General features: G+C 41.1%; 1 protein-coding gene and 1 long non-coding RNA gene across 5 annotated transcripts in view; one reads left to right on the top strand and one right to left on the bottom strand.

Annotated features, from left to right (window-relative positions):
- The window catches only part of LOC138950459 (uncharacterized), a 138,210-nt gene that overhangs the window by 47,139 nt on the left and 78,573 nt on the right, over window positions 1-12,498 (bottom strand). The gene's annotated exons all lie outside the window — the stretch shown is intronic.
- LOC138950458 (sodium-coupled monocarboxylate transporter 1-like) overlaps window positions 1-12,498 on the top strand; it is a 104,784-nt gene that overhangs the window by 15,504 nt on the left and 76,782 nt on the right. For all 4 annotated transcript variants that reach the window (XR_011450666.1, XM_070322186.1, XM_070322187.1 and 1 more), the window contains exons 7-8: window positions 5,084-5,164; window positions 5,456-5,529. Coding sequence is in view for 3 of the 4 variants with exons in the window: in XM_070322186.1 (XP_070178287.1) it covers window positions 5,084-5,164; window positions 5,456-5,529 (155 nt within the window). In the remaining variant the exon portion in view is untranslated. The remainder of the gene's footprint in view (window positions 1-5,083; window positions 5,165-5,455; window positions 5,530-12,498) is intronic.

Here is a 12,498-nt window from a genome sequence, read left to right as displayed (position 1 = left end):
TCTGAAAATTGTAATTAAAATTATTTTTTTTATAAAACGATCCAAAAACTATTTCATCTGATTGTTTATTATTTTCTGATTCCCAAAACATATAAATATGTTATATGGGAAATTCCAGCGTCACTGACGTGGCATTCGCACAAAAAATCAGACATTATTCGCCATAAAAATAATAGTCATGATACTTTTATTAACTCAAATTTGTGCAGAGAGTTCCTCAAACATGACAATCTTCCTACCCAAGGTTACAAATGTTGAGGTAAAAAAAGCTAAGAGTACTTAACTTGAGTGAAAACATTTCACTGACGTGGCAAAACTGCTCACCTGCATTTCACTCACGAAGCGAAATTCTAAAATTCTATGAGATTAGCCAACAAAATCATGTGATTTTGTTAGATCATAGTTAAGACATATTATACTTTCTGAAATATGTAAGAAATTGCAAATATCAAATGTATCCTTCCGACTAGCGGTTAATATGTAGCGTCACTGACCTGGCACTTGAGCGTCACTGACGTGGCACGTGTGAATTCAATGTTCAATGGTAATACTTTTTTGTTGTGAAAATATAGGTAGTTTTACACGGCCGATTTTAAACTGATTATTGATCTTCTCAGCCATTGTTGGAGCACTATACGGCTCTTTGTCCCTCCGTCCGTCTGTCCGTTGGTCCGCCCGTTGGTCCTCCGACACCATTGCCCACGATTTTAATTGCACACTTTGTGCATGTATTGATACACATATACACCTCTAGCAAACATATTTAAAGCATTCCGGGTCAAGGTCACTACTCAAGGTCACCGGTCAAGGTCACTTTTTTTTTCTTGTACACTTCAAACAACGCCTTGATTTTTCGAAAACATTGCATTCAAACGTGGTGGGAAATCAAGTACACACCCTCAGAAAGATAATTGGCTTCTGATTCTGGCTCGAAAACGTCATTCACACGGTTTTGTTTCGAACTGTCATTATTTTGACGTTCTCCGCTGTCTTCCCTCCTGGCAATTTTATATATAACTACCGTTATACACTCACGTCAAACAAATGAGTATGTACATTTGACAAGATCCTAAATGTGAACCACACTATTCCACTTTATTTTTGTTGGTGTAAGTCGAGAAATACAGGGCGGAATAACACGTTAATTCTAAATTTGTACATAACCAAACTCAAACATTGTTAACATTTTTTTCCGCGAACCTAAAGGAAAGGACTATCTCATTTTCTTCATCGCTTATGTAGCCAAAAGATTGCGATTAACCGAACGATGGAGTTAGTAGTGCTTAAACAGCTTTTTTGTGTGTAAATGACATTATTTTCAGCACTGCGAACACTTGCAGATTTACTTTTCTGTGCACTCCACTTCGCTCTACACTATTGTTTTGATCGGTGGTTTGGATCTTTCGTTATTTTCTTGTTTTTTCTTCAGTTATTTTAGTTTTCATAGAGGGAATAACCAGAAGTCACAAGAAGTAAAATCAGGTTCGAAGAATGTGCGAGGCAAAAATGGGATCATTTAGACTTTAAGGAATGGAGTCACGGCCCTTATTTTGTGGAGGCTGGCATTATCATGGAGGAGATTGGAGGTCTGGGTTTCGTAGTTTAGTCGTTGACTGCTTAACTCGTGGTTACGTTTGGGTAATAAGGTTTGTGCATAGTATGTGACAGCAATAGTTCTGTTAGCAGAAAGAATATCGACAGCAAGGGGATACAGCGAATAGCACTGTTTCTGCTTTGAAACCCTTGCCTAGAAATGTAGTGCGTCTCGATCGTTTTCGTGGTCCAAAACACGCTTTGTTTTGTGTTTTCTGGCAATAATATAGAACGATATCAAAGTATCATTATGAGTGACTACATTCATCACACGTTTGGGTCTACTTGGTTCAAAACGGTTGAGCAGATCGCGTGCAACTGGAACCTGTTTCTTCATCCATTTCCCTGTCAGCTTATGAGGCATCCATTTTGCGGCCAGTTTTTGAAGCTGAAGGTCATTGTGTAGCATTCTATGGACTGTTCTATATGAAAGTTTAAGTCTTGCACTATATACTCGTATGTACACTTTTAAATCTTAGTTGTTAAGTTTTCATACAGCAGCTACATTAGTCTCGTTTGCAGATCTGTTCGGACGTCTTGTTTGCGATTCAGAGTTGTTCCCTTTTTCCCCAGTTTTGATTTCCCTTTTCTTTTGTCAGATTGTAAATTATGAAGCAGCTTTGACTCATGTAACTTTCTTCACCTTTGTAGAAATTTCCTTTGTGTCATTACATAGCTACACTTTTTCACAGAAGTGTAGTTGTTCATGGTGCTTGACAAAAGACCCCATTTTGAAGCATAACCCAAAAGTGACGTATTTTGATGCTTCGTCATTTATGACGTAGCAACCTAATGACGTCATATCTGAGTGGAAAACCAGTTAAATGTTTGGCCTTTCAAATGATATATTACTTTTGACAGGGCCGGACCAAATGAGTTGTAAGGGGGGGGGGGGGGGGGGTTCCTCCTTTTTTGGGGGGGCAAATCAGCGAAGTCTTTGCAGGCGCGCGAACTAGGGGGGTCCGGGGGCATGCTCCCCCGGAACATTTTTGAAAAACGGTTAAAATCTGTGCAATCTGGTGCATTCTGGGCCTTGTTTTGAGGGTTAAGAGCAGCATTGTTTTGGTGCTAAAACTAGTAAAAAAAAAAAAAACACACTCAAAGCAAGGTACATGCTTTTTCCAGGGGTGGTGTTCCGGAACCCCTGGAACCCCCCCCCCCCCCCCCCTGGGTCCGGCCCTGCTTTTGATGATCAGTTACCTGAAACATAATTTATAATAGCGTTTTGATCATTTTGTTTGGATCATAACTCGAACAAATCTCTCGGTTTAATTGAACTAAAAATTTAAAATAAAGGACACATGATCTCGTTTTTGTGCTCAGCTTTCTTTAGTTACAACTGTGTGAACCTTAGTTCGAACATGTAACAAAAAATCACAAGGAAATTGGTTAAAATCTCCCGGTAACAAGTTCACATGGTTCCAAAGTGCCATAGACGTTACAAAACAGTGCCACGTCAGTGACGCACTTTGTGCACAACAAAATGGGGACAAACAAACACAAATTACATGGTTCGACTCCTCCATTTAAATGCTAAGAAAACTCGAAAAAATAAATTAATAAACCAATCGGTTCATCGCCACAAAAAACATTTCTACCCAAAACGTCACTGACGTGGCACCATTTTGGGGTGGACATTTTTTAGGATATATCTCAAAAAGTATTATCAATTGATATTTGTAAAACAGATCAAACGATAGTTTTAGGCTTCTGTAGCAACTTTGACTAATTTTCGAAACCAAAACAATAAAAACTAGCACACGCGATGACATTCTTAAAAGTTGTCATAAAATGACTTCACGCGGCGCGATCCCAAATGACATCAAAACAAAATGGCGGCATGCAAGGGGAGTTAATTAGAGGCAAGCGATGAATGGTATAAGTAACTATAAACATCTCTTGTGGCATATGTACGGTGAAAAAGCCGTCAATTCCATTTTAAATTTCAGGCTTAGGTGAGCATTTTTGGGGGAATTGCCCATATTCAAATTAAAAACAAGCTCTGAAAATTAAAAATAAGAAAATTATGATTAAATTTAAATTTCCGAAATCGATTTAAAAACAATTCCATCTTATTTTTTGTCGGTTCCTGATTCCAAAAACATAATTATAGATATGTTATATTTGGATTAAAAACAAGCTCAGAAAGTTGAAAAAGAATAGAGATACAGAAAAGCGCGCGATCCTGCTAAACGCAACCGCTACCACGCTATACTGACTGGCTTGTCAATTTCACTGCGTTTTACACGTGCGGGGGATTGACGAAGCTGTATTGTCTTGGTGAAAAAGTACAGTGCGTTCAGTTTCATTCCGTGAGTTAGACAAATGTAGTAATTTCGCATTACGCGACTTGTTTTGTTTTTAATCTGGCTAATTCTGATCTTGTTTTGTCCGAGATGTCTTCTTTCAGTCGTTCAGTTCATTCATTACACTTATAGTCAAGTTTTGACTAAATGTTTTAACATAGAGGGGGAATCGAGACGAGGGTCGTGGTGTATGTGTGTGTGTGTGTGTGTGTGTGTGTGTGTGTGTGTGTGTGTGTGTGTGTGTGTGGTGTATGTGTGTATGTGTGTGTGTGTGTGTGTGTGTGTGTGTGTGTGTGTAGAGAGAGATTCAGAGTAAACTACTGGACCGATCTTTATGAAATTTTACATGAGAGTTCCTGGGCATGATATCCCCAGAAATTGTCTTCATTTTTTCGATAAATGTCTTTGATAACGTCATATCTGGCTTTTTGTACAAGTTGAGGCGGCACTGTCACACCCTCATTTTTTAATGAAATTGATTTAAATTTTGGCCAAGCAATCTTCGACGAAGGCCGGACTTTGGTATTGCATATCAGCTTGGACGCTTACAAATTAATTAATGACTTTGGTCATTACACATCTGAAAATTGTAATTAAAATTATTTTTTTATAAAACGATCCCAAAACAATTTCATCGTATTGGTCATCATTTTCTGATTCCAAAAACATATAACTATCTTATATTCGGCTTAAAATCAAGCTTTGAAAATTAAAATATAAAAGTATAATTAAAATTAAATTTCCGTAATTGATTAAAAACAAATTCATCTTATTCCTTGTCGGTTCCTGATTCCAAAAACATATAGATATGATATGTTTGGATTAAAAACACGCTCAGAACGAGCGGTGGACAGACGATGCTACGAGTGTACGGTCTTGCGGAAAAAATGCAGTGCGTTCAGTTTCATTCTGGGAGTTCGACTGAGCTTGACTAAATGATTGTATTTTCGACTAACGCGACTTGTTTCTTCCTTTCTTTCTCTCGTTATTGATTCATAGCAGGACGGTCGGCCGTAACAAAACGAGAATTCTCGCCGTTCGGAGGTCGGTTACAGTGTGAGATGTATCATTGCCAAGAGAACGGTCGGAAAATGGGATGGGTCGCTATTGGGAGGGGCCGGTACGGAGAGGTTTTATTGCATGTACAACCTAATTGTTTTAATGTTTTTTATTGTTTTTTTCAGGGTGGCATAAAAGCTGTCATATGGGCGGAGGTGTTTCAAGGTGTTGTCATGCTTGTCGGTCTTCTAGCCATCATTATAGAGGTGAGGGAGTGTATGTAAGAACGGGGGTGGTGTGTGTGTGTGTGTGTGTGTGTGTGTGTGTGTGTGTGTGTGTGTGTGTGTGTGTGTGTTAGCATTAGATGAGTGATCAAACTAAACAGAACCTAAGCTCCACTCTAATTAACAAACAAACAAACAAACAAACAAACACACAAGCAAACAAACACAGCTGTCATTATTAACAGCTAGTTTTGGCTAAGGTGTGTATTCAGTTGCATGTATTAGAATATGTTTGCATACATTAACATTATGTGTGTTTGACTTTCACAATAGGGCGCGATACGAGTGGGTGGGATCGACCGTGTCTGGCAACTCAACAAGTACTATGGCAGAATCGAGTTCTTTGAGTGAGTAGTATGTGTGACATAAGATATGCACGTTTCGATTCGGTTATGGTAAGCATTAAGATTACACCATGTTTTATTTGTGAATATCAAGACAGTTTCTTTATAAAGTGGAGCACTCTAATGGGAGTGGAGCTATGCATTGGGCGCCATTTTCATTTCCGCACATTGGTATGAAAAGATTTCCGCGCAACTAAAAATAAAACCTGGACTGCATTATCAATGGTAAATGCGTAGAAAGTGACACTGTTTTTTGTTTTTTTTGCAACCCGTTATCTATGTTTTACCTCATTAAGAAACGAAACGTTTAGAATGATTAAGATCATTTATTCCCCCCTCTGCTTCTTTACCTCTGTAAACTTGTAGGGGTAGTTATTTTTCGATAATGACCCAGCAACCAAACAAATAACGACCCAGCAACAGCCTGAATCCTCGATAGTGCAATGGGTTGAGAAGTTGTTCTGTTTCGGTACTACTTTTTGCGACTGAAAAGTTCCGAACGCTCTAACGTACGAAGTATACATCTCTGGAGCAAACAATACAAACATACCGCATTTAAATTAACAACTACAGGCCTGAACACATGAATCTTCATATAAAATCCATAAGTTCGGTTGTTTTCTGAATCTAGATTTGCCGTGCTCAAACGTTCATCACAAGCAATTTCCCGTAAGGCAAGTAACACATACTTTGTCTAGCGACAAGAGTAGTTCCCCTTCTTTTCACTGAGTTTCTTCGACAACAGACTGCAATCTGACGGTCAGTTTTCAACAATATTTCATTTAATAAACAGATCACACGCAACCAAATGCACACATCTCATCAATTTAAACAACATAAAGCGGTTTCATACACTATTTTCCCCAGAAAACTGAACTTCATACAGTTTTTAACGTTGGAACACGGGTGCAAAAGTTCGTCTGCTAGTCCCATTTGACGAAAGAACATTATCCTAAGCGATACCAAAACATATACAGAACACACAATATCTGCCTTTGCCGCCACAGCAGAATAACAGCATATCTGTGTACTTGATTTTAGTCCAAAATAGGAAAACTGACAAGAAGTGTTAACAGAATGGAATGATTTGCACGGAACTATACAACCGCGCATTAATCGATCGCCTGCGCAGGTTGACTGGTTGAGTGAATAGGATTCGATCAAACTTTCGCAAAAAACCTCCTCTTTTCTTTGAATAACTGAAGAAAGGAGGAATAAAGAGGTTACACACCTCGTCTCAGTGATTATAAAAAATAATGGTCTCAGTTCGCGGTCATGAAAAAGCTCGCTAAAGCTCGCATTTTTCATGATCCGCGAACTTCGACCATTATTTTTAATAATCACTGAGACTCGGCGTGTAACCTCTACATATATTGCAGCCAAAGAATGTATTCACGAGATTTCTGTTGCCTGATTGTGATTCGTTGCTCGGAGTGACTTTTTTCGTGAAGGTTCTGGTCGTAGTTCTGTCATTGAATGTTTCAGATGCCATTTTCTGTTGATGGCTAATGTTATTTTGCGTATTGCAGTGCAGTCGTACCTGTATGTCTATAACGACCACCTGGGACCGACAAACAGTAGTCGGTAAAGACTAGTGGTCGCTTTGGAAATGAGAATAATTAAGAAGAAAACCTCGTCAGGAATCATGTGGAAGGGTCGTAAAGGGCAGCTGGTCGTTACTGAGAGGTAGTCGCCAGGGCAGGTTCCACTCTATTAAGATTGGCGTTGCGATTCCGTAGGCACCAGCCTACAGGAGGGTATAAATACATGTTCATGCAAACTTAATACAGTATTTTTGATGCTTTTGTTTTCGTTTTTGGCAGATCCTATACAAAGAGAATACTGCATGTACATGGATTGCTGTGTCGTACCAGATTTACACGAGTTGCTTTTTAAAATATTGAACTGCGAGCGAAAGCGATCGAGCTTTGTAATATTTGAAAAAGCAACGAGTGTAAATCTGGTACGACACAGCAAGCCATGTAGTATTCTGTTAATCCTACATACTGTACTTTCGTGTATTTTACTAAAAACGTTCCGCAGTATAGGCGTCCAAATTGAAGACGCTTCCTTTGGAATATTGCTCTCTTCAAAAGCCTCGTGCAATCTTTGACGTCAAAGCAAAGAACCGTCACTCTAGAAAGTGTAGCTTGACGTGTTAGTTCTGAACATTCATCCAGGGTAAACAGTAGGCGTACAAGTGTTTCCATAATGACGTTTGTCTCGGTGACTTTGGCATCATTAGCAGTGAAAAAGCAGGTCCCGATATTGTTTTCTCATGAAGGGTCTCTCTCTCGTATGTAGGATACAACAGCATTCCTTCTGGACCGAGGTGCACGAGAAAGTTAAAGGCACAGTGCAGCTCACAGCCTTCGTTTTGCGTTTTTGTTGCAGCTGAGTGCATTTACAGTTCAAAAATCCTCCTAAGGTAGTAAAACAAACCCAAAACTACCCAACGCCGACATCTGTGAAGCTCGACAGTTTCTTGTTCACGCGAGTGCATAAATTAACCTAGTTATTACGTGGTGTTTGGTCGGAGTTCGAGTCAACTGAGTGATTCCGGCCTCCATTTTGTTTTACACAAACTCATGATGACGTCTGACATAGTTTGCTAGTGACGTGTCTTTTTGTGCATGATGTGGTGATCTACCTGATCTAAAATTAGATCCAAAAATAGGTCAAGACCAGCCGGGTCCGAGTACGAAATTAATTCGTAAAAAAATCGCAGTTCTTGACTCTTTGGGTGCAAGTCAATGAAACTTGGTTGTTCTTCTAACGGATAGCTGCCTGAGGTATGACTAAACGCCCCAGGGGCTCCGTGCACCTGGATTTGACAAGTTCAGTACCTTTAACAACCGGGTTGGAATCAGTCACGGTGTTGGATTGGTTGAAATTGAGATTTGGTGTGATTTGAACGAATCAGATCCCGCGGTTTGATTTCACCCACTTTCGCTTCGTGCACCTCAGCCCTGGGCATTGGTGAATCGAAGGTGGCCGAGTTGAATTGTACCTAAAGCAGGGGTGTGCAGATCTTACTTATCCCATGACCTGCCTTTTTGTCTCTGCTAGCCGAGGAGGTGATTATTCTCCGTATTACATGGGTGTATTCATGATAATCGGGGCACTACTTTCGTTGTTCAATGCTCGGTCGCAAATAAATATATATTTCTCTCTAAACACGATTCGTCGCCTTTCTAGAACGTACTGATTAGAAACACCTTTATTATGTTTAGATAGGACAACAATGTCACATTATGTTTTACCAAATATTTAGAAAATCAAACTCAAAGAAAAACGCTGAGGCGTAATTAACCATTCATTCAAGCGAATGCACTCATGTACGCCCGTTTAGTATACGCCTTCCGAACACACACACACAAACGCACGCACGCACGCACACACACGCATGCACGCACGCACGCACGCACACACACACACACACATTTTCTGCAGAGAGAGAGAGAGTTAGAGAGAGTTGCAGTCTGTGTTCGGTCATTTAAGACCCTTAATTCGAAGCAAGGGAAACAACTTACATTGAGCACTTTTCCGGAGTGTGTAGGAGAAATGCTCCTAATATGGACCGGCTCCTAATATGGACCACCTCCTATAATGTTCCGGTATTATGAGTTATGATGATGATGATGATCGATGTCGATGGACATACACTCTTCAAAAAAAGTTAAGGATCACTTTTTTACAAGCACGCCAAACAAAACAGACAAGACCGAATTCTTTCATTTTTTTAAAAATTATATAATTGAACAACCAAGGAGTAATGACAAACAAAGCAAAGATCGAACACGGCAGCGACAATTTAGCTAGAGTGTGTCAAACGTGACAACCCTCGAAAATGGAATTCACAACAATGTGAATCAGTGTCAATAACGCGTGTGCCCTCCGTTGTGTGCCAGGCATTCAACACATCGTTGGCGCATGGAGTGGATCAGGTTGCATATGAATGCTCTGGGAACTCCATTCCACTCCTGCTGGAGCCATTGCAGCAGTTGACCCAGATTGGCAGGAGGAGGGTGATGTTGCTGTACCCGACGACAAAGCTCGTCCCACATGTGATCTACTGGGGTTCAGGTCCGGGCTGTTGGCTGGCCACAGCATCCTGTTGACCCTGGCCTGCTGGATGAAGGTGTTTACAGCTGCAGAGCGATGGGGAGGTGCGTTGTCATCCTGAAGAATCGCACGAGGGCCGATCGCTTGGAGGGCTGGAAAGACCAGGGGTTGCAGGATCTCATTCTGGTAGCGGACACCGGTCAAGTTGCCCACTACATGGGACAGAGGTGTCCTTAGACGTGTGCTGATCCCTCCCCAGACCATCACAGAGCCTCCGCCAAAACGCTGTCGTTCCAGAACAGCGCCTTCTGCGAAGCGCTCTCCACGACGCCTCCACACTCGGATGCGACCATCAGCAGGTTCCAAGCAAAAGCGGGACTCATCTGTATACAACACCCATTGCTGACGTTGCCACCTCACATGTTGAGTGCACCAGGCTCGGCGAGCTGCTCGGTGATTAGCAGTCAGGGTTGTTCCTCGGACTGGACGCCTTGCACGCAAGCCAAAGTTGTGTAAGCGGTTTCGTATCGTCTGACAACTAACAACAGTGTTGGTGGTAGCTTGTAGGCGTTGCAATATGTTGTTTGCCGTAGCCATTCTTTGTTGCATGGTTTGCCTCTGAATGAAGCGATTCTCTCTTTGTGTGGTGACTCTGGGCCGACCAGAACGTTGTCGCTCCTGCACTCTTCCAGTTGCTTGGAATCTCTGTTTTAGTCTGATGATGACAGAGGGAGCCACTGCAAGCCTCTGGGCCACTTGCCTGGCAGCAACACCGTCTTGTAGCCATCCTATTGCCCTTCCTCTATCCAAATCGCTCAGTTTTCTTCGTGGGGGCATGTTGCTACTGTGCATAATTGTGTCAGCGTGTCAACCTTTGAACAGAAGCTGGTGAGCGATGTTCATAGCCAGGACCCTGTTGTAGCACGTGCATCACAACCTTTTGCCCTGGCATGCGTTCCGCAAATTTCATGGGGCTATAAAAAAAACACCCTTTTTCTTCCAAAATGCAGAAGCTTTTGAGAAGTCCCACAAAGGGAAATAACTCTGCCTGCCAAACAAAATTCTAGGTCAAGACTCATTGTTCATTTGTTAATTCAAACACATTAATCTTTTAATTATTATGTCGATGTTTAATTTTTTGGCAATTTTTTGTAATTAGATCCGTTTTTTCAACCGATCCTTAACTTTTTTTTTGAAGAGTGTATGTGACGGCATGAACACATTTGATTGCAATATTTTATACAGGAAGTCAATTGCATTGATTCTGGCTCAGTCTTGTTGATCTCGAATGCAGTGTTTTGGTAGTGTATGTGCTTTTCTACTTTGAAGCTAATTTTGAGTGTTACGCTGATCGAAGTGAGGTACCCTAAGTGTGACATCAGTCAAATCCAAAAACAAAGAGACTGCCAACGTTCCAAAATTCAGAATCAAAAAACAAGAAAGGTAGGTTGTTGGAACGTTTGTTATTGACAAAACAATACATTCACAGATATATCGACCCAACGGTCTTTTAAGTGCACAGACAAACAATTAATAACGAAAAATTATCTGGCTGATTTTTTCACGAAGCCGCAAGCGAATGAATGATTATACACGAAATAAGTGACGTAGACAGGGAATGACGTCGGCGTCGAAAAAAAGTAAATAGAACATGACAGAGAGAGACAGAATGAGAGAGAGAAAGAGAGAGAGTATGTACGCGCGTGGTTGTATGTGACTTGTAAAGACAAAATAGAGAGAGCTAAGGTTGAATGTAGGTAGTATACACCTAATGTGTTTACAATTACTGAGGTAAGAAGTCTAACCCTGGAATTGAAATTATAAGTGATTATCTTCAATCCAGACACCAGTAGGGTGGATGGGTTATGAATATATATGTCGTGCCGAAATTCACGTAATTGCCGAATTCGCGAAATCGGCAACATTTTTGCTCATTTCACGTAATCGGCAAACGCTGCCCATTACGCGAAATCGGCAGCGTTTTGCCGAAAACGCGTGCAGGCTTGTAAAATGTGCCGATTTTGCGAAATCGGCAGCCCGTTTTTGGCTTTAAAGTTCTCAAATGCCTGGGATATCATCACACTTAGACAGCTAGACACTCGAATGGATAAATGTTGCAATAATCGATAAGTTATGGCAAGTTATGGCAAGTTATGGCAAAAAGTGTACTTTTCGTGCATTACCGGAGTTATGCTCGACACAGACCAACACAGACCATAACATAAAATAGGGAGGTAAAGTAGTGTTAATGTAATGTTCTAGTGACAAAAAAGTAACAGATTAGCTGTCATTTTTGCGAAATGGACACATTGTAGGAGCCTTTACGCATTTTCGGCATAACGCAGCCGATTTCGCGTAATAGCCAGCGTTTTGCCGATTACGCGAAATCGGCAAAAATGTTGCCGATTCCGCGAGTTCGGCAATTCCGTGAATTCGGCACGACATATATCTATATCTATATACGGCTTGTCTGTGTCTGTCTGTCTTTCTGTCTGTCGGTCACTTCGCGATGCACGGCCAAAGTTCTCGATGGATCTGCTTCAAATTTGGTGGGCATATTCAGGTACACCCAAAACACAATCTGGTCGATGAAAATGTTCAACACGTGCTCTCAGCGCGCAGCGCTGAACCGATTTTGGTATTTCTGTACATCCATTCCCAGTAACTCTTCCTTATCTTCTCCAGTGTTTTGCGCGTGCCGAGACTATCATCGTAGCGTCATAGATTTCATGACGTCTGTCGTCCATCGCGTCATATTAAGGGGACGTAATCTGATGTTTCCTTCTATTCGCTGTTCTATTTCGTTTTGCGCGTTTATCTCCCTTCCTTCGTACCTTCCTGGCGAAGCGAAGCCGGGTATTCGGCTCTACTTCTTCCCGGCGAAGCGGGTATTCATCTAGTATGTAT

This window comes from Littorina saxatilis, linkage group LG16 (assembly GCF_037325665.1).
Source record: "Littorina saxatilis isolate snail1 linkage group LG16, US_GU_Lsax_2.0, whole genome shotgun sequence".
Lineage (NCBI taxonomy): Eukaryota > Metazoa > Mollusca > Gastropoda > Littorinimorpha > Littorinidae > Littorina > Littorina saxatilis.
This window is presented reverse-complemented; position numbering and strand designations above follow the sequence as displayed.